We start from the raw sequence: 21,605 nt of genomic DNA, 5'->3' as shown, positions 1-21,605 counted from the left end.
AATTAACAATATAACCCAATTTAACTTAATGATGTACAATTTTTTTTTCTTTTTAAACAATTGTGATCATACACATTATATAGATGTCAATAAAAAAAAAATGGACATATATCTAAAAGTGAAAATAAGACAAAATATTTTTGGTGTATTTTTTAATTTAAAACTCATTGACATAAATAAACATGTGCTGAACACTTACAAAAATTTGTTTTCAATCACTTTACATAATGTTCATACTAAATAGTTATTTATTTCGATTTTTTTTTTTTTTAAGTCAAATTTGGCTGTATTGCCGTATTGAAAAAAAAACAAAATTAATATTTAAAGTATAAAAAATAATAACCATTTAGTATCCAACAATTAAATATTGTTGAGCATAAAAAATAAAACAAGTAATATACAATAACAAATATAGTAATTATGGCTAATATCACAAGTGTTATGATATTTTTTTAACCTCTAAACCCAATTATTAAACTTAGAAACTTAATTCTGATATCTGTGTAATGACTCTAAGTAAATGTGAAAAATCATCAGCATCGACATTTTTTCGCAGCAATTCACCATAGATTATTTTTAATTCGTTTGTTTTATTGGCCAACCTATAATAAGTTCAAATACATTTATAATTATTGATATTACACATTTTTTTATACATTAGTAAAATAAAAAAATGACTTAAACCTATCTCACACTTAATATAAATAATTTTCTAATATTTAGTATTTGTAAATTTAATATTAACCGGCTAATTTTTTTTTTTATTATGATTAGCCTTTATTACATATACACAACTTAACTAAGAATTGAAATGCAGGGAGACCATGTCAAATCCCATTGTCTGTATTTTATCCAACAATTTTAAATCAACAATAACTGTGAACTAGCTTTAGTAAAATACAAATATCCCATTATTAGGCAATTGCATATTATATTATGTTACAATTTCTCAAGTTAGAATAATTCCTACAACAATAAATTGTAATATGCAATCCTGCTTAAAAGACATTTTTTTTATAACCCCATGAGACATTTATACACCTGGTTTTATAATATTAACAATAACAATTTTGAAAAAAAATCTCAGAACTAGAAATTTTTCAAGTATTTATGAAACAAGTCTCTTAGATATTTTCAACTATTAAATTAGATAAAATAATTATTAAAATACCAAGAATTGGTTATAATTTGCTATAAAGTAGGTATCAAGTATACCTCGTCATTGAATAATTCACTGTACTTGATGTGTTAACTTTAAATTCAATAATCAATCATTGTATTTAAAAAACAATTCAGAGCACAAGTGAGGTATCAGTCTTTATAATATATATATATAAATTTTCATAAGTAATTTTTTTTTTTTTTAAGTAACATAGTAAAAAAAGTAGGTAAAACTTAACTATCATAGAGGTGATTAAATATTAATTATTATGTCATATAATTTAAATATAACATAATATATTTTGAAAATTTTGTTGTGCATCAAAATAATAAAATATATTTAATAGCAAAAGTTAAAGCAATTAATTTTTTTAAATTACAACATGATTAGTAAAAACTTTATAGGAATATATGGCTATTCATTCAAATTTCTAATTTTGTCAAAATTTAAATTTTAAATGCCTTTTAAAAAAAAGTGTCCTATATTTAATCAATAATTATTAATAACTGTAAGAACAGCTAAGACGTTTATTTAAATTTCAAAACTTTATGAATTTTATAAAATAATTTAAAAATATTTACATTTTTATTAAATTTTGTCAACGATTTAGCTTATAACTCTTATCAAATTAATTTTGTCTATATTTTCAATATTTTAAATTTTCTACAAGAACAAATATGACTGATAAGAAAATTATGTACAACATTTTCAAGTTATAAAACAAACAAAAAAATTTTCTTCCCCTTAAAAAAAAATCCAAATTTTTGGTTAAACCCCAGGATAAACCAAAAAATACTGAATAATAATATACATTATAATTAATAAAAGACCACACTTACTTTGATGTTTTTGCCATAGCCAGCTTAATCATAGACTTTAATATATGTTGTAATCTTTCTTCTAAAAGTTTTAATAACTTCTTTTTTTTCTTTTCGCTATCTTGGTCATCTTCACTACTCCGATCTGTTTTTTCAAGACTATCATTATGATCATCTGAATATTTTTCTTTGTACTCTTCAATACTATTTTCTTCTAACATTTTTAATATAGGAATACATTTTCCCAAAGTTTGTATTATGGACATGATAAATTTTACTTTAGATTGAGAATTTGTAGAACCTAAGTGATAATAATAATTTAAATTAATTCATATTATTGGGAAATAAAGGGCATTTACATACTATCAAATTGAAGCTCATCTAAAGCTATATTTTTTATGAGTATTTCAAGACACTCCAATGGGCGATCCATTTTAAAAAACATTTCATATGCACGATTATAATGAGATGTACACTGATGAAGGGTACTTTTAAATTTTGGAATATCCACTTCCAAACACCTGATAAAAAAAATTAAGAACTTGTAGTCACAAACTGAGAATAAAAATTTAATACAAAATAACAATTTATCATTAAAAATAAATAATATAGACTTAGTGTTTATAATGACATACGATAAATTATATTATTAAAACTATAATTATACTTTAACAACATTCCCTTATTACCTTAAACGATGATGATACAAAGAAGCCAATCGGTCGTGAATATATGCTGCTCGAAATTCGTACAACAATTTTCTAGATGAATCATTTTCCAAATCACAATATTTTAAAGCTTTTAAGAGTAAACTGATAACTTCTTTCTCAGCTTCAGCCCTATCCTAAAGGTTGTATGATTTTTGTTAAGAGTCGAATAAAATTTTAAATTAAACAGACTTCTATACACTTACACTGAATGCAGATGGATCATCTTGAGATTGAATAGCTATATTATAAATGGTTGTTGATAAATCCCAGCAAACCATATCCCAGAGTTGTGGATTAAAACGACGGCTACCCAGCACTGTCAAACTTTTTGTATAGCTTTCTACAGCCTAATAATATATTAGTATAAAAAAATTAAATTGTTTACAATACTCTTGAATCAACTAAAATATTTGATTTCAATTTCAAAGCAATAGCTAACCTTGTTAGTAAATTCCTCATTTTTTAAAAATTCTCCTAAAGAAACCATGTATTGTGATGAATAGTATGATACATGTCTATACAATCGGCCCATATTTGAATACAATAATGCGAGATTTATTAGATCTTCAGTACTTTCAAATTTATTTATTCCCTTGGATAAATAATATTTTGATTGTTTTAGCAGCCATTGTAATCTTGAAGGAGTTAGCTCAATTTTATCTCTTAAAGCAGCTATAAAAATTTCGTAAAATTGATATCAATACCAATTATTTTAGGTTTAGGGAAAAATCTTACTTGCAATTTCATCTATGTATCCTGATGTGATTTCATTGTAAACATTACCAATTCTTCTATTTAGATTATTTTTGTTTTTTTCATTTGTTTCTAATTCTAAAGAACGTCCATAACAACTAGCTGCTGCATTCAACATATCCTCCTTTGAATCAAATGATGTTGGTATTAAACTGAAATCTATAACATAAAAAATAAATATTTTTTCATAAAAATATAGATATTTTTAGCTAATAATTTTAAGCAGAAACTACCTTCTTGTGTACAATTGTTACATTCAATTTGCAATGCTTCTCTTATTTCTACATCATAATCTACATCAGTTTTGAATTCATCAGTGTATTGTTGGACTTTATCCCAATTTTGAGCAATCAACAAACAGCAATCACCACAACGTCCTAATAAAAATCCAAAAAGGTCGTTGATATTTGTATTAATAATACATAGCCGGCATTCAAATACAGATCGAAAGTGTTTTAATGCTATTCCATACCTATGATAAAAAAAAAATTGTTTAACATAGAACATTATGACAAATAGTTTTTGCAACTTACTTGTTACATGTAAATTCGTATTCAGCTAATGTAGCATAGGATAAACATGCTTTTTCATAGAGTAATACCCGTAAATGTTGTTTCCATGAATCACTGTCCTTAGCATCAGGTGGATTATGCCAAGTAGGCAAAGTTTCAGCAATAGATTTACAGAGCAATGAACTAGGACTAAAAACAATGAAACCAAAAGTATGCAATGATTTAAAAGTATCAGTTTTTTTTAACATAATATATGTTCTTGGGCTGGATACAACTTTTTCCTAACCAATTTTGCATTACAGTTTCCATGGCAATTAAAAAATAAAATCTACTAAAAATGAATATATATTTTTGTTTTGTAATTGAAATTTTTACTTTTATCTATGCCATTATACTCTAGCCCACAAAAGAAGTAAATCATTTTAAGTATATAAACTGACAACAGTGGCCAATATCAATCAATGCTAATGTTGTTAGTACGTCAAATAAAATGTTTTACTTAGGAAACAGTTTAATTTTCTTAAGAGCTGGAGTATAGCAACCGATGATTAAAATAATATAATTATTATGTTACCATAGCAACCTCATAGATACATTTTTTAATATTATAATTAAAAAATATATCTATGAGGTTATATAAATATATATATATAATTCAATGTTTTTATGTATAACAAAGAAAATATCAAGTAACATACTATGTTGATGCACATATTTTAACAAGTACTTACATATTTTTAGTTTCATTATCATTCTCAATAATATTAGCTTTGTTACGTTTACGATTTTTATTTTTAATGCCTTTGTTAACAATTTTTTCATCTTCTTTCATTTTTTGATCAGTTTCAGAAACAATATATGGCATAGGAATTGCATCAGAAGATGCTGCCATTTTAGGTTCATCCTCAGATCGTCTCTAAATTTAATGCATTTATATATTATTTAAGAAAAAAATATAAAATAAATTATTAGTTTTCATACCATATTATTTTCATCCATACAATGTGGATTAAGATTCTTAAAATACTGTAGACAACTCAAACCACAACCAACATGATATAATGCTTTTTGACAACGTTCTTCCAATGTCTTTACTACAGGCTCTGATCGAGGAAACTTATGTTCTAAAATAATAAATAATTATTATTAATTTTTAATTTTTAATAAATTTTAATTACTTTTGGATTTTTTTTTTTTCTTGTGTGACAAACATAAATCATGTACTCCAACAGAAAAAGTAGGTGATTCATCATCAGAGCCAAATGACGAGTCATCATCAGAATCAATATGAGACGTGAGAGAATCTTCACCGATGTTAGTTAAATCTTCTAGTTTAGGAGATGTGGGATTGGTATTAACTGGGATATAGAGATCAGATAACATATAGTTTACAGATGTAACAATCTATAGATTATAAAATAGATTATGCATTATTAAAATTGTTACAAACTCATCTATTTATTAATGATTACTTGAGGATATTTTGTTTTATTTAATAATTTTAAGCAATTGTTTAGCAACATTTGGATAGTAATTGGACTAGATGGTATTCCAACATCTGGGTTATGTTTTAAATTTCGAGCAACACGGTACAACAGCATAGCAACAGGAACAGTAAATGGATTTTGACCTTCACATCGTCCTTCGACTAGTGATTCTGAACATAATGATGTTAAATCGTAAAGTTTCACAACGTCATCATTTTTACCTACAGTGAAATAGATGTAATTAAGACATTTGTACATAAAACAATCAAAAATCTTGTATTTAAAGCTCCTAATAAATTTTTATTTTATACCTTTGAATAACCAGTATGTATGTCCAGCTTTAGTAGCATTTGACTTTAAAAATGATAATATATTTTGTGCAACATCTCTAATCACTTTGGGTGAAAATTTTGAGTCATTCAAATATGGCAAGTCTTCAGTTTTTACTAACTCATACTTTTGAACAATGCCATTTAAATGATAACACATTACAACTTCAGGAACATTGCACATCAAATTATCTAACCAATAATCAATCCCCGTTAATACACTAATGGGTTTTGACATGTCTCTAAATTTAAAAATTAAATATTAACATTAAATTTAATAGAATACAAAACTATAGGTTCTAATTAAAATTAAATACTAAACCTTAATCTCAAACTTATGCAAGGATAAGTGCCACCTCCAAAAATTGGCAAGTCTGTGCCAAGTAACATTCGCAGATCTTCAAAATTCCATAAAACATTTTGGTTGAATAATCGATGAGTTTTAGGATCATCAGGAAATTCTTCTTCAGGTGTAGGTTCTGGTAAAGGAGGAGCTGACTGTAAATATTTTAGTTTAATACACACATAAATATATTTATTATTTAACAAGTAATCAACGTTTTCAATAAATACTGAGTACCTATATGCAGACTGTTTGTTTTATCAAACAACACTCGTTATTTCAAAATCTATTAATGTTTTTGAAAATAATATTTTCACATGATTTCACGTAACTTCAACTTTATGTCACCAATAGCATTTCTGACTTCAGAAAAGGAAGGTCAACTACAAATCAAATAATATTTTAAGAAAAATAATATAAAAACATTACAAATTTAACAAAAATCTATAATTGGTATTCATTGACCATAAATAAGTGTATGATAGTATAAATAGAGAAGAAATATGAAACACAATGATATACTTCAGGATCCTGAAAAAATATGATAATATACTAAAACAATGCAATTGTATATCAAAATGTTAAATGAGATTTCTGATCGAATTATTGTCAGTCTTTGAAATAAACCTAGGTTTAAGACAGGAAGATGCATTAACCCCAACCCTATTTAACTTAAAGTTTGAAAGGGTGAAAAGAGAATTAAATCAAGTAGAAAAGGCAAATAAAGAAATAATATTGGTGTATATAGATGACATTGTCATCTTAAGAAATTTCACACAAGATGTTACCTACCCAAACATGTCTAATCTTTTGGCAGCTAGTAAAATGATGAGACTATTTATAAACAAGAAAAAATTAAAATTTATGATTCTTTCTAAGAAAGAAAATGATCAACCAAATCTACAAGTTTATAATCTCACGTTTAAAAAAAGTAAAAAGTTTAAGTATCTGGGTATGAACATTAACAGTAAAAATTATATGCATAAGAATATATCTGCACGATTAGCAAACTGGAACTAATATTGTCATAGTATGCATAAGTTATTAAAATTTAAATTTTTGTCATGAAGATCAGAAACACTGCTTTACATCAGTTATCTGAGGTTATCACTTACGCGTATAAGAATTGGTCTAAAACAAAAAAAAATAATTAAAAAAAAAGGTTTTGAGAAAAATATTTGGCTCGATGTACAATTTCAATCTAAGAACATTCGAAAGATGGACAAATGAAAATTTGTACTAACTGTATGAAAAAACAACTTAATTAACACATATAAGAACCAAGAAAATAGAGTAATTCGATTATATTTGAAAGGCTGAAGAAGATATATTAAATAAGGTTACAACTGCAACGATACAGGAAAAACAATTACTGGATAGAGTGGGTAGACCACAAATGTAATAGAAAGATTCTATGAAAAAAAGTCGTTCAGTGAATAAATATGAATGCACCTGTTAAATTAGCATTCAATAAATAAAAAAGGAGAAACTTGCTTGTGGTTACTCAGATCCTTCATGAATTGTTAAGCTGAAGAAGAAAAATTAAGCCACATTTTTTAAAAAATTTTAATTTATTGAATGAGAACATACATTTTTAATTATATATTTTGAAGCAGAATGTTTTTTGAAGTATTTTTATAAATAAAAATCAAAAATCGGACAAATAGGTAGTTTATGAGTTCTAAGTATTTAAAGTTTAGATGAGCAGAGAGAGTGATGAGATACAGGGATACCTTGCAAAATGTTAGTATACTAATTCACTCTCCATTATAACTCATAACTATTTGTCCAAATTTTGATTTTTATTCAACTTCAAAATTAAAAATTAAAAATGTATATTTTCATTTAAAAAAAGTAAAAACATAAACAATTATAATAATAAAAAATATTAAGAAATATAAAAAAATTAAAAATTAACTTTTTTAATTCAAGTGGAAAGTATGTAAAAAAATATTTTCAAAAACATTTATAGATTTTGAAATAATGAGTGTTGTTCAATATAAGAATCACCCAGTGTAATTATATAACTAAGAAATACATACTAAAGAAGGTGGACTAGGTAACATTTTATTTGGTGATTGGTAGTCATTGTTAGAATTTGATGACTCAGCAATGCTATAATGTAAGAACTTTGAAATCAAACTTCTTTGTTGTATTACATCAAAAGTATTTACTTTGTGAGTAATACATTTCTCCTATATTAAGTAACAAAAATAAAAATAAATCATAATTTAGAATCTAAAACTTAGCATCTAAAAAGTATTCATAATAATTTACGTTGCTTTATGAATTTAAAAAAAAATATATATATAATGTATTAGAATTGAATATTAAATCAGATATACAATAACTAAGCACAATTTATCTTACTTTTCTATCAAATGATTCTAAAATATGACCATAGAAAAATTTTCTCAGCCATTCCCAATCATCTACTGTTTGCACCATTAAATGTTTGTGAACATCAAATTCATCTAGAAGCAATGTGTTTTCAATTCTATGAACCATCATGCTCACCTATAATAAATTTTAATAGTTTAATTAAAATGAATGATTATCTATTTAAATAGCAATATAATATTATATAACCTTTTATAGTATAACAATCTCTTTAATTGTTAACTACACACTTAATTTATCAATTTTGGATTAAAATGTATACAAATTTAAGATTTTATTGATAATAATATAATAATCAAATTTCAGTTTTCAGAAGTCAGTAGACTAAGATAAAAGTAAAACGCAATGAAACATAAATTTATCAAAATAGCACTACCACTATATTTTTATTTATTAGAGCCCAGTTTAAATAGATATATTTTCAGATTCAAAATATAATAGTAACTAAGATCAAAGTATAAGCTCCAATAATTTAAATACAAATTTCTAGGTGTATAGTCAGGATTACAGTCACGCATTCCTATTGGTTGTCATTAAAATAATTGAATTTGTCCAAAAACATCTTTTTTGTAAAATGTAACAAATAAATAATCAAAATGTATACTTATTTTCACCCATTAACAGAATAAATGCATAATGTCTTACATAAGGCATTCTACAAACATATAAAAGACAAACAAATGCAAAAACCCCAAACATAAATGTCTAATATTATTAAAAATTATGTAACAATATGTATGATTACAGTCTAAACTCTGATAACTTTTATGCTTTATCATTTTTGTTATAGATTAATAATATATGCATTGAATATACTTGCATGCTCACCAATAAATACCAAGTTGCTATATATATGATATACACAACTTAATAATACAACGATAGTTTATTACATTATTACTTATAAGCTAACATGATTATTAAATTTTAAAAAATTACAGATTTGTTACTGTAGGGTATTTTTAATAGTCGTTTGATATTTTCAGCATCTGATACAACATCAACTTCACCAATGCAATCTGGAAACATGTGAGCCATTTGAAAACTAAAAAAACATAAAATGAAGACAATAAATCAATAAATAATAATAATTTAAAAATCTAATATTTTTTTTTTTACCTAGAAAACCCATCTGAATGAGATAACATGTGTTTTAAGCCATATGATTCTGCTGCACTGCTCAACCAATTTGATGGTGGTAAATTAAGATCAGTATTACATTGGAGATGAGCAAAATTAGGTGGTCGAAGAACTGAGGAATATTTAACAACTGCCTTTGATTTAATTGTATCAAATTCAGTTTTTGATATTTGAAGAGAATTAATTCTATTATTTTTTTTATCCTAAAACAAATTTGTAACATTATATAATAATTTTAAATATTTTTTTTAGTGAGGCTAAGGATTTCATATAGATAATTGACTATTTGGGAAATTATTTTATGAAAATAAATGCAACTATTTTGTAACATTATATATATATGTATATACTTAACCTAAAAATAATCTAAATCATTCATTTTTTTTTTTCATCTATTAAGTACAAATTAATAAGTATTATTTGCTAAATAACAGATAAAGTATTCTATATAACGTAAAAATATCGAAAGATCAGATTGTTCTTGTAAGTTAGTGCTACACCAGAACTGTTTTCCTAAATAATCTAAAAATTGTATTAATAATCATTGTTTGTTAATTGTATTATAAACAGACCATTTAAAAAAAAAAAACTTTAATTTGAATTAGTATTTAAATGTATTTAAGATTTAAAATTTTAGTTCTTCTCAAAATGTCAATAAATTGCCTATTTTAAATCCTTTAAATAGCCGGTATGTGTAAAAAAAAAATTAACATTCAAAGCCCAAAAGATATTATTAAAGTATAACAAGTAAAAAATATGATTAGTTAGTCGACTAGAATAAGTTTTGTCACACTGTAGGCTGGATTTTAAACTAGAACTAGTCTTAAAGATAGACTATCACAGTTGTATTCGTTATACCTAATCTATTTCATTTTTCCAATTATTTTAAATTGTTATCTTACCATGATTGTTGAGCTTACAAACAATTCGTTGTTGAAAAGTTAAAACACACTTTTAAACAGCAAAATGTATTGATCGTCAAACGCCAAATCTGAACGAGTTTTCCATATTTCACACTAAAACAATACTAACCGCGCGTAAAACACTAAGACATGGTCAACACCGTTCAAATAGTAGGAAGTGCAATATCAGCGATATCACCTCGAGTAACGACTCGAAAGTAAAATTAATACACTAGTACGATTAAAGATAGATGATAGATTTGATCTTAATTATTTAGTATTTACTGTAGTTAACAACACTATTTTAGTCAATGATAGCACAGAATAAAAATAGTTTTTAAATATAATAATTTCACACGTATATATCAGTACGATCCCGGGACTGAACAAAATTGGACAAAAAATAAATATAAGTCAACAGAATAGGACGTCAATAGGTACATCAACATCATTACAAGCCATATTATTTAAAATAAGTAAAATTGAAAATAATAATGAATTTAACTGATGTTAGATGATAAAGGAAAATGACTGATAGCAGCGACGTTCAAATTCTGTGATCTTGGTATATTTTGATAACTACAAACCATAACGATAATAATACAAAAATAACAAAATTGTCTTAGATAGTTAACGGCGTTACTGCGTTAGCGCCGCGCCATCTAATTGAGTTATATCTGTCGGAACACTCGGAACTATGGTACATGTTAAAAAAAATTGAATCCAATAATTATACTTATTCTAAATTTGCTTACATTTTTCAAAAATATAAAATTGTTTTTAAAATATCGTGTTCTTATGATGTACAAAGATCTAAGTAATCTTTTGCTTTTTGTATTCTAATAATTTAATAGTTTTAAATTTGTTCATAATTTTAGTAGACAGGCACTCAGACGTAATGACGCTACAATTACAAGCTATTTTATTTTTAGAGAATAGGGATTAATACAGTAAACACAATTTAGTGAAATGCTATAGTGTGCTAGTACTGCTAGTTGATGTATGGTTATTGGTTAGCGAATCAAATATCGATAATTTCAAATTTGTCCCTAACTATAGTCTATACTCTATAACCTCTAAATTGTGTCACAAATAGGTACCATTTAAGATATATCCACAAAATATGTACATAATGTTATTAAATAATTAATATATCCATATATATACCTACCTAATAGATTTATCTTAACCTTCGTTAGTACACTGACTACACTATGAGGGCAGCACTCATATTCTACTTTTTAATTTTTATAACATTATTTGTTCGATCAACTTAAAAAGTCGAATTGTAGAGACATAAAAATATGAATATTTCTATCCTTTAATAAAAAGTACGGTATACTTTTTATGTAATAATAATTATCTATCAAATAAAAGTAAAAAAAAAAAACAGAAATTTAACAAACATGTAATAGAGAAATAGACAGCGACGTTAGTGATATAAGTATTGTGCAATAAGCTAATAGGTAACTACAAAGTGCAATTATCAATTATTACAGAGTTAATACTGCTAATGCGACAATCGCTTAATCGGTACTTAGGTACTAGGTACCTTCTCTTAAATCTGTAAAACAATAACTAGTAACTAGTAACTTCTATTCAGGAAATACAAATAGTGATATAATTTATTTTTCAATTATTATTAAACATATTATTTGAAGGCGTTGATACTTATAAAAGTATCAGATTAATTCGATGATATTTCAACGAATAACGCTCAAAATGTTATTTGTGCGCTTACACATACATCGATTACGAGTTAAATCATTTCCACAAATGACAAATATTAAATAAAGATTTAAAATATTTTTCTATTTTATTCACTTATATTAAGTAATCACTCATCAGTCGTTTATTATTTTTTTTTAAATAATATTGAACAGTTCACAATTGTTTGTAATTCCTCACTAATCACCTTACTTTTAGTCACTTCCCGTAGAGCGATTAACTAATATCACTACTTACTTATCTATTCTAATTTCTCAATTTCAACAATAAACGTAGTAACTAGTGTGCTATACACACTTTGAACAAAAACTTAGCATTTCGATGTAAGTGAGTTACGGCCCGGATTAATGAGAGATAGTAGGTACGTACGAATTGCGACCATGCATTAATGTATATATTACATATTAATATTTATAATATATATATTATATACTCACAACAAAATCAAATTAGAAGTGTAATAATAACATATAAATATGTTGTCATGAGGCTCCTACGACTTTAACACGAGTACCTACGGGCTACGAATGTACAGCACAAAAAACCGTTCAGAAATATGACAGTTTTAACGGGACCATACAGCTTAGCGCGACAAAAGTAATGAAGTCGATTCTGTCGGGATTGGTAAATTAGGTCCCAAATGACCTTATCTCGGTAAATTGGGTCCCCGGAAAAAAAAGGTTGTAGGTAAGTTGAGTCCCGGAAAAAATATATAAATTAAAATGTATATGGTTTTTATAATATTATGTTCTCAATAAATAATATATGGTATAGATGATTAAAAAATTGTGTACCGGGAAAAAAATGTCAATACGCTAAATAATATAGCACGTCAAATTTTACAATATGTGGTATAAATAATATTAAAAATGTTAATAAGCTAAATAAAGAAGAATAGCTGTCTATACACACATTAACATCATGCGTAGAATTAATAGGTGTCCAGGCGGTGTACCACACTGTATGCAATATGACGTATTATTGTAACAATTATTCAAAAGTAAATTATATAAATATGAAATATATTAAGTTTTAAGTTAATATTTTAGACCTAATTGTGCCAATGATTTATAGCCGGGACCCAACTTACTTATTACCTTTTTATAGCCGGGACCCAACTTACCTACTATACCATTTTATACCCGGGACTCAACTTACCGCTTTCAAAACGAACCAAAATTATCGCGGACCCAATTCACCTAGCTTCGATTCTGTGGTAACAACGTGAAGACGGGCTTATTTATAAGTAAAAGTCACTCGGGACGAGTAACTGCTCTACGTCTAGGTACTTTTATAAATCTGAGATATCATATTATATAAAAATATAACTTCCCATTCGTATCGAATGTTTCATTTACTGTTATCTATTCGTTTATTGCCATGTATATCCAACATTATTTAATTGTAATTACAAGGGCCAGAACTCACCTGCAGCCAAACATTTTAGCAGTATCAACATTCAGTAACGAAGTATCTTTTTTTGGAAATTAGTTTTAACGTTTAGGTAACGACGATTAATGGCACTTCACAAAAACAATAGCATCCTAATCTATTCGACCGGGTTGGTATTTTCCTACATTTTTTTCGATCTTTAACTATTCCTTTTACAGTCTTACAGTCATACTGAGTACTGACTACTGTATTCACATTCTATCAAAGTCTTTCACATCATACTATCTTTTCTTAGGCCACCCTTGAGGTCTTTTCCTTCTCGGTGTTCAATTCAGAACTATTCTGCTTATGACCTTATTTAATTACCTATTTCATTTCTCTAAGCCACATATCACCATAACAATTTATTATATTAATGATTGTATATAGGTTATTTTAAAATTGTTTTATTTTTAAATAAAGCATAATTAGGTACATTATCTTACATTATATTCTTAAAAAACGAGCATTTTAAATTGTTTACATTATCCTCTTTCCACCGTTCTAAGATCCTATTACCATAAGATTGTTGGGGGGAAGGTTGTGTGATCGTAAATCCAATATTCGGATAGATGGCTGTTAACTAATAACTACCTATACTAACTAGGTATTAACATTCAATCCATTAATACGAGAATATTATTTATTAATTCCATACATTTCTATCAAGAATTAAGTTATTAGGTAATTATAAACATTACCGTAGTCATTGTCTTAGTAGTAGATCTTAACTTTGACCTTTTACCAAGATTATTACAATTAATATTTTTAGTAAATTTACCAAGTTACCTATTTCATAATTCATGTCATCGTATTGCATTTTATTTTTGTAAACTACATTTTTTTCTTCTTTTAAGCGAATAAGTTAACAATTAAAATGTATAAATAAATATCAACAGACTCACAGTTTAGATTATTTCTATTGCTATACAAAGAATAAACTGGTTGTCTTTATTTTTGACTTCAAATTAGATTAAATTGCTAATTAATCAAAATATATATTTATATCGTAGTTACATTAAGTTAACTATCAAACTGCATAAATAATAAATACAATAATTATACAGTTGTTATTTGACTCGTATCGATTAAAAAAAATTATACATTGGCATCATGTGTTAAACAAAAATGTATTCGTCATTTCTTTTTAACATACTCGCTTGGGTTATAAATCTTACTATGAATGGTGAGCATTCTAAAATAATACTATATCACAGATTGCATGAAAATATTTTATATAACAGTTTACCTAAAATTACAAGATATCACAACTGAAACAAATGTTGCTATTTTTAATTGGTTGTCATCACATATATTATAATAAAATGTTTTTTTAAATATCTGGTAATTGTCATTATTCCTCTTTTTTTTTTTTTTATCACATAAAATAAAATCCAATTAGAATTTAAGATTCCATTGTCCTATAATCATATCATTAGTAATTAATTGTTTTCTCGCAATTAATAGTTGTTATAAACTACAGTAAAATGAACATATTTTATTCAAACAATTTTGTAAACAAGATAAAAAAATATACACATTGTAAGATTAAATGTAATACTTAGCTAAAACATGTTATTTATTATAATATTGTAACAGAACTGAAAAAAAGATATTTTGTGTTCATGGCTGTTAAACAAAATAATTAATTAAAACTCAAGAAAAATAAATTATTTTTCAGTTACATACAAGATTCAAAACTTATTTATAAAATAACCTTGGGATCTTTGATCAATGAAACAGTGACACATATAATTCACATAATTTGCACATTGAGACTAATTAGATAGTTTTGAATTTGGGCACGCCGCTCTTCAGTAATTCCTTGACTCATTAATATAGAAACTCGTCCAGGTAATTGGTTCATGAGTTTGGTTAATGATTGACCTAGGAACATTTTTGCTTCAACTCCTGAAATACATAATACATTAATAAAGTTAATTATCATATATTATTTGTTACATACCTTCTAAAGGATCATATTCAGTTTCACTTGCAAAAGCAAGTTGTGAATAACCAGCTTCATAAGAATTATCATTGTCATCTTGTAATAATTTGTCTTCTGAATAAACAGTTTCATCTTCTGGAAGTTCAAATAAGCAAACAACAGATTGAAGAAGGAGAGCCCTGTAACATTGTTTTTAGCAATTTTAATTATAACCTTAGTAACATATAGTTACAGCTTATATAATTTATGAAATATTACTTTAATAAATTTATTACTTTGTATAAGAAGAATATTAAGAAGAATATTTGGGCCAAAAATAAATAACATGACACAACAATATGAGAAAAGAAACAATATAGAAATACAACAGTTATATAAAGAGCCAGACAGTAGCAGTATTAAAAAATAGGAGAATGGCATGGGCCGGTCATGTATGGAGGTCAAATGGTCTTATGAAAGAAGTTTTAAAATAGAAACCCCGGGGGAAAAGACCACTTGGTAGGCCGAAACAAAGGTGGATCGACAAAGTGGAGAAGAACTTAACAGAGATCGGAATACGAGATGAAGAAACAATAGCACAAGACAGAGACAGATGGAAGCAAGTTTGTGTTGCGGTAATGGGCCTCAATGGCCTTTAAAAAAACCGAAGAAGATTACTTTGTATGCCAAGATCAAGTTTCCTGGTGACAGCATTTTTAAAGACCCCATATAGGTTTATATTAAACAAAAGAAGGATAATACTCTTTCTCTAGTCAAGTCACTAAGAGAAAAGGGAATGATACTACATTTCTTAAACATTTCCTTTTAATCAGATTTTATTAATACCAATTCATTAAATTTTAATCAGTATTAATCAAAAACATACATAAAAAAATTAATTATTTCCATAGATTATAATTTATTTGAATTAGTAAATTATTTAAATGAAAAATATAAAACAAAATTTTCAAATTTTTGTAGTTTTAAATGTTCAGATACTAATAAAGTACGCTACTTAAATAACAAATTTATTTTACCATATTATGTGAATAAATAATAAAATAAAAAACATACCAAAATTGTGCATAAGGTCCGTCAATTAGTTTTTGAGTATCTGTAAGTACCTTTATAATGCCAACTGCAGTAATTTTTTTATTAATATTTCCAGTTACTTTTTGAACATCAGGTAACATAATTTTCTCTAACAGCATACCAAACATACTAAAATATAATAAGGTTTATTTAACCAATAATTTCTCATGATTATTATTAATGAAAATATTTACAAAAAATACAAACCCATTTTGAATTGAATCTATAAGATCTACCATAAATGATGCACCATATTTGATAACACAGAAGAATATGAACACAATAAGTTCACGTATAAATTTAGTAGTTTTAGACGAAGTTAGTCGTTGGAACAAAAGAACAAATATATTTTTCATCTGAGATTGTAATATTTCCCTGAAATTAATTGAGTTTATAGTTAAATAAAATCTTTAAATATTAATGTATTAACTAACATAGGACAATGCTCTATTATTGTTTTTAATAATCTGAATCCTTCTTGATCTTGTGATTTTGATGCAATAAGTTTTTGAAATACACCTAAAAGCCCATTCTAAATATTTTATAAATTAATAATTTTCTAAAGATAAAATTTTTAACACTTACAATATTCAAAGATTTCTCAAAATTTTCTGGGGAAGTTTTACGCACATATGATCTTAAAAGTCTAACTAATGGATGAATATTACTAGTTTTCTCCCACAGCATTGGTGTCAATAAAAATGGATATAATATTGTATAAGTGTCACCTACATTGCCGGGACTGTGGAATTCAAGTAGTTGAGCTAACAATTGAAATGTATACGGCATAAATTCTAAAACAATTTATAAAACCAATATTAGAGTATACAATAAAATAACAAAATTGTCCAATTATACCTAAAATATCTTGCTGCAAAATAATTTGAAATATAGGAAACAATACTCCTTCGAATGAACCAACTCCTTCAGGTGTTACAGTGCAGACTAGTCTAATATAAAAAAAACAAAATAATATACACTATAATTCTATTTAAATTTAAATAAAATTAATAATTTACGAATGTTGAAATTTAATTTTCAATTAAACTTACTTTACACAAAATGAAATGGTTTCAAAAAGAAAATGATTGAATTCTGGCTGACTAGGATTACGAGCAACAATAGTAAGTTTGTCGGTCAGGACAGGTAAGAGTTCAGCCAAAAGGGGAATTATTTGTTGTTTCAGTGTGAAAAATGTTCTCATTATAGCTATTAATATAAAAAAATGTTTATATTACACATAATAACAATCAAATAGGAATAAAAATAATTATTAACATTACCTTTCATTGTGTGGCTATTTTCTTCTGAGCCAGGTTTTGTTAAAATTCCAAAAAGAGATTTAATTAGTTGTTCTGCAAACGGAGATAATGTAGCTGCATCAACCCTAAACATAAAATAAACATAATAATAGATTTATAAATTCTTAATCATAAATTAATTTTTTTTATAATAATTAACATAATATAATTAATGAAAAATATACCCACACTGGAATTTTAGAGTCAGGTCGTTTCAAAAGTAAAATTTTATCAATAGCAGCTGCAGCATAAATTCTAACAACTACACTCTCGGCTTCTAAAAGCTTTGTGAGTGCTGGTAATGTGCTAACAACAACTTGAGGGGGTAAGACACTACGAAACGTTACTATATATTTAATTGCATCAGCTTTCATGACAGGCATTCCATTAACTAAAGACATTAAACATAGATACATTTATTAACATACTTATAAACAATTAAGTAATTTTTATAAACATTTATACATATTAAGGCACTGTGAACTCACTATTTGGTTTTGCCAGTTCAGGTAATACATGCATAGTGGTAAATTCTTCTAAATTAACAAGTTCACTAATTTTAGTGGTACCATGACGTTGAGTACTACCCCGTGAAGCTAGCGTTGTTACCAAAAATAATGCAGCATCTTTACTACGCCAATTTTGTTCATTAGCTGCATATTGCTCTAACATAGACTAAAATAAAAACAAAAATGTTAGTTTATATTAATAAATATGTATACATATGTGTGTATTTTTAAAATTTAAATTAAATAATACAAAATTATCTTACTTTTACATATAAACCAAATGAAGACATAGTAACTTGTTCAAACTCCTTTGAAAGTGCCTTAACTAGATCACATGCTGCTCTTCTTCTTGTATCCACATCAGAACCTTCAATGTCTCTTCTAATATATTCTTCTGGGTTGTCTTCAAATAACTCTTCATCTGATGCTATAGTGAAACATGGACTAATTAATAAAATATAGATAAAACTGTATACATTTAATAAAACAAATAGTCATTGTTTCTAATACCTTCATTCATTTAATAATAAAAAAATAACTTTTTGCATACCTTTAAACTGCATATTAGGAATAGCAACTTTTTCACAAATAGCAGAAAAAACTGATGGATCATCAAAAAGGTCACGGTACTGTGGTTTAATAACAGTTGTTGACAAAAATTGCAAGGCATTTATAACAAGCTAAATAAATGATAACGTTTTTTTAAATAAATAAACATAAATTTGATTAAATTTTAATAAAAATTATTAATTTAAAAAATAAATGATAAATCTTTACTGTGTCATATTTAGGTTGTGATCCAGTCTTAATTAATAATTTCCAAATAATTGTAACTAATGATCGCATAAAAGATGAAAATTCTTCTTCATATTTTTGTGCATATAATGATATATTTTCACAAATTTGTGATTGAATTTGATGCAATACACCAGTTTCATCATCACTCTGAGAAAAAATAATATTTATATATAATATACACTAGTAAACATATTTTTTATAATAAAAACAACCTCAGTTTCCAATTCTTTAATTTCTAATTCTAATAATTTCTGGAAATTGCCAATCCAAATTTGCATATTATCTTCAAAAAATTCTGGAAGATCCTATTTAATATTAAAATAATTAATAATTTTTAAGTCACTAGAAAATAAAAATAACAATGTTTAATTACCTGATAGTTTAATGAATAAAATATTTTAGTCAATACAAGTATTACATTATAAACTTTAGGATCTTTTGAAACTTCACATAAATTCATAGTAAGCTGGAAATAACTTTCTATTAGTAACTTAATAATGCACATTTTATTTCATACATAAAAATAATAACTTTAATTTGGGGAATTTAACAAACTTACAACAAATAATTCAGTTAAAGGTTTGGCAAAAGTGTCTAACACAAATTTTATTTCAGTCCAAAGCTTTTGTGACTTAAGCTCATATCTATATTTTCTAAACAACGAATGAGCAGTTTCTAATGCTCCATTTATAGGTGTTAGATCGCTTGCTGGTGCATCTATAACATATCATAGTATTACATTTTATAATATAAAAACAATATGTAACAAAATAACGAATACTCATACTAGCAAATGCAGCAAAGTTTTCAATAAGTGTTGTCAATAAATTTGGCCATTGGTCTGGGAAATCATATTTGCCTATAAGTGAAATAGCATCACTTAATTGCTTTTGAACAGCATCTGGAGCACTCAACATAACAGTCACAATTTGTTCTTTTATTAATATACGATCTTCTTGATGTATTTTGTTTTGAAGTGTGTCTTCATCCTAAAAAAATTACATTTTTGATAAATCTAAGTAATAAAGTACCACATGTTATTTATCAATGATTTTAACTACATAATTACATTTTTTTTTTTAAAGAAAAAATATTAAATTATGTTATATTTTTTTATTTTTCTAGTAATAGCTTATAACATTCAACACAATATTTTACTTATTTTAAAAATAATCAAGAAATTAACTATACTTTAAAACTTATGGCAACTAATAATGGCTAATGAAGGTTGTATAATAAAATATGTAACAGCTTATTAGTTATTTTTAACTTGATTAGGATGATTTCATAGTCAATTATAGTCAAAAAAATTGAATTCCTTAATTCAAAACAATAATGTGTCTGTGAGGATTCTAAGAGTTGTAATTAATGACTAAATATATTTAATTCCAGAATGTTTAATAAGTTGTAGAGGTAATATTAATAACAGATATGAAATAATGTGCTAATTAACTATTGGAAACTTGTTATAAAAATTGGAGAAAAATTATTATTCCTGTAATTTAAAACATTTTAATGTTAAAAATTAACTAATATACTTACAATAGGCCAATTTCGTTTAATATAATTCTTAAATGTAACTGATCCAATTTTCTTAACCAAATCAACATTGACGTCATTTGGTGCACTGATAATGTGAAGTAATAATAATGGATAATTTTTATTACATTCAATTGAAAGTAAGAAGTTTTCAGCTACAAAATGAACAAAATAGGTATTTCATTATAATTTATGTTGCAGATAATTACAATTAAATGCTGTTAATTATTCTTACCTTGTTTGCGTTCACTTGGATCAGGACTTAATGTACCCTGGAGGCATTTCACCAAATTATTAATATTATCAGTTGAAATTTCCATCTATAAAAAAAATAAAAATATTTACTTTACAATACACATTACATAGTAATTGTAAATAATCTCCAACTCACCGTAGAGCACGTTTAAATAAGTGAAGAAAAAAAATTGATCTGGATATGTATAAATTATTGTAACCTATGTCCTATACTAATTTAGATGAAAAATGTAGGTGAAGAAAACGTATAGATACTTTAAAAATATATTTAGAGAAATCCGGAAATAAATTTTAACGTGTATTATTACTATAATACTAAAAACAAATAAATCACGTTATGATTTTAACAACCGTTCCTTCGAAAATAACGAAACTTCGGCTAAGCGGCCAAAGAAAGACCAAACAAAACATTATCAATTTTATTAGCTAAAACTGTTTATCTATCAGGTTTACCACACTAATTATTTTC

The 21,605-nt window shown here is 25.8% G+C and overlaps 2 protein-coding genes across 2 annotated transcripts; both read right to left on the bottom strand.

Moving 5' to 3' along the window:
* Nucleotides 1-423: 423 nt before the first annotated feature.
* On the bottom strand, nt 424-11,065 carry LOC112598856 (erythroid differentiation-related factor 1). Its single transcript, XM_025345497.1, has 20 exons — nt 10,557-11,065; nt 9,634-9,857; nt 9,454-9,559; nt 8,485-8,631; nt 8,157-8,309; nt 6,094-6,269; nt 5,754-6,013; nt 5,428-5,663; nt 5,134-5,359; nt 4,937-5,079; nt 4,687-4,871; nt 3,977-4,144; nt 3,677-3,915; nt 3,426-3,602; nt 3,130-3,362; nt 2,894-3,037; nt 2,670-2,824; nt 2,344-2,501; nt 2,002-2,281; nt 424-602 (listed from the first exon to the last, which is right to left on the bottom strand). Exons 1-20 carry the CDS (start codon nt 10,557-10,559, stop codon nt 479-481), a joined length of 3,537 nt encoding a protein of 1,178 aa, XP_025201282.1. The 5' UTR covers nt 10,560-11,065; the 3' UTR covers nt 424-478.
* Nucleotides 11,066-15,356: 4,291 nt separating this feature from the next.
* On the bottom strand, nt 15,357-21,537 carry LOC112599015 (exportin-2). Its single transcript, XM_025345713.1, has 21 exons — nt 21,273-21,537; nt 21,117-21,201; nt 20,885-21,036; nt 20,130-20,331; nt 19,902-20,059; nt 19,716-19,808; nt 19,555-19,647; nt 19,322-19,489; nt 19,095-19,224; nt 18,808-18,971; nt 18,524-18,710; nt 18,225-18,426; nt 18,018-18,121; nt 17,787-17,943; nt 17,593-17,684; nt 17,320-17,528; nt 17,169-17,266; nt 16,942-17,109; nt 16,717-16,863; nt 15,682-15,842; nt 15,357-15,626 (listed from the first exon to the last, which is right to left on the bottom strand). The coding sequence occupies exons 2-21, from the start codon at nt 21,199-21,201 to the stop codon at nt 15,472-15,474; spliced, it is 2,925 nt and encodes a 974-aa protein (XP_025201498.1). The 5' UTR covers nt 21,273-21,537; the 3' UTR covers nt 15,357-15,471.
* Between the last annotated feature and the right edge of the window lie 68 nt (nt 21,538-21,605).

This window comes from Melanaphis sacchari, unplaced genomic scaffold (genome assembly GCF_002803265.2).
Source record: "Melanaphis sacchari strain LSU unplaced genomic scaffold, SCAv2.0 Contig4_pilon_pilon, whole genome shotgun sequence".
NCBI classification, from domain to species: domain Eukaryota; kingdom Metazoa; phylum Arthropoda; class Insecta; order Hemiptera; family Aphididae; genus Melanaphis; species Melanaphis sacchari.
The sequence above is the reverse complement of the archived record's forward strand: the minus strand, read 5'-3'. Positions and strand labels throughout refer to the sequence as shown.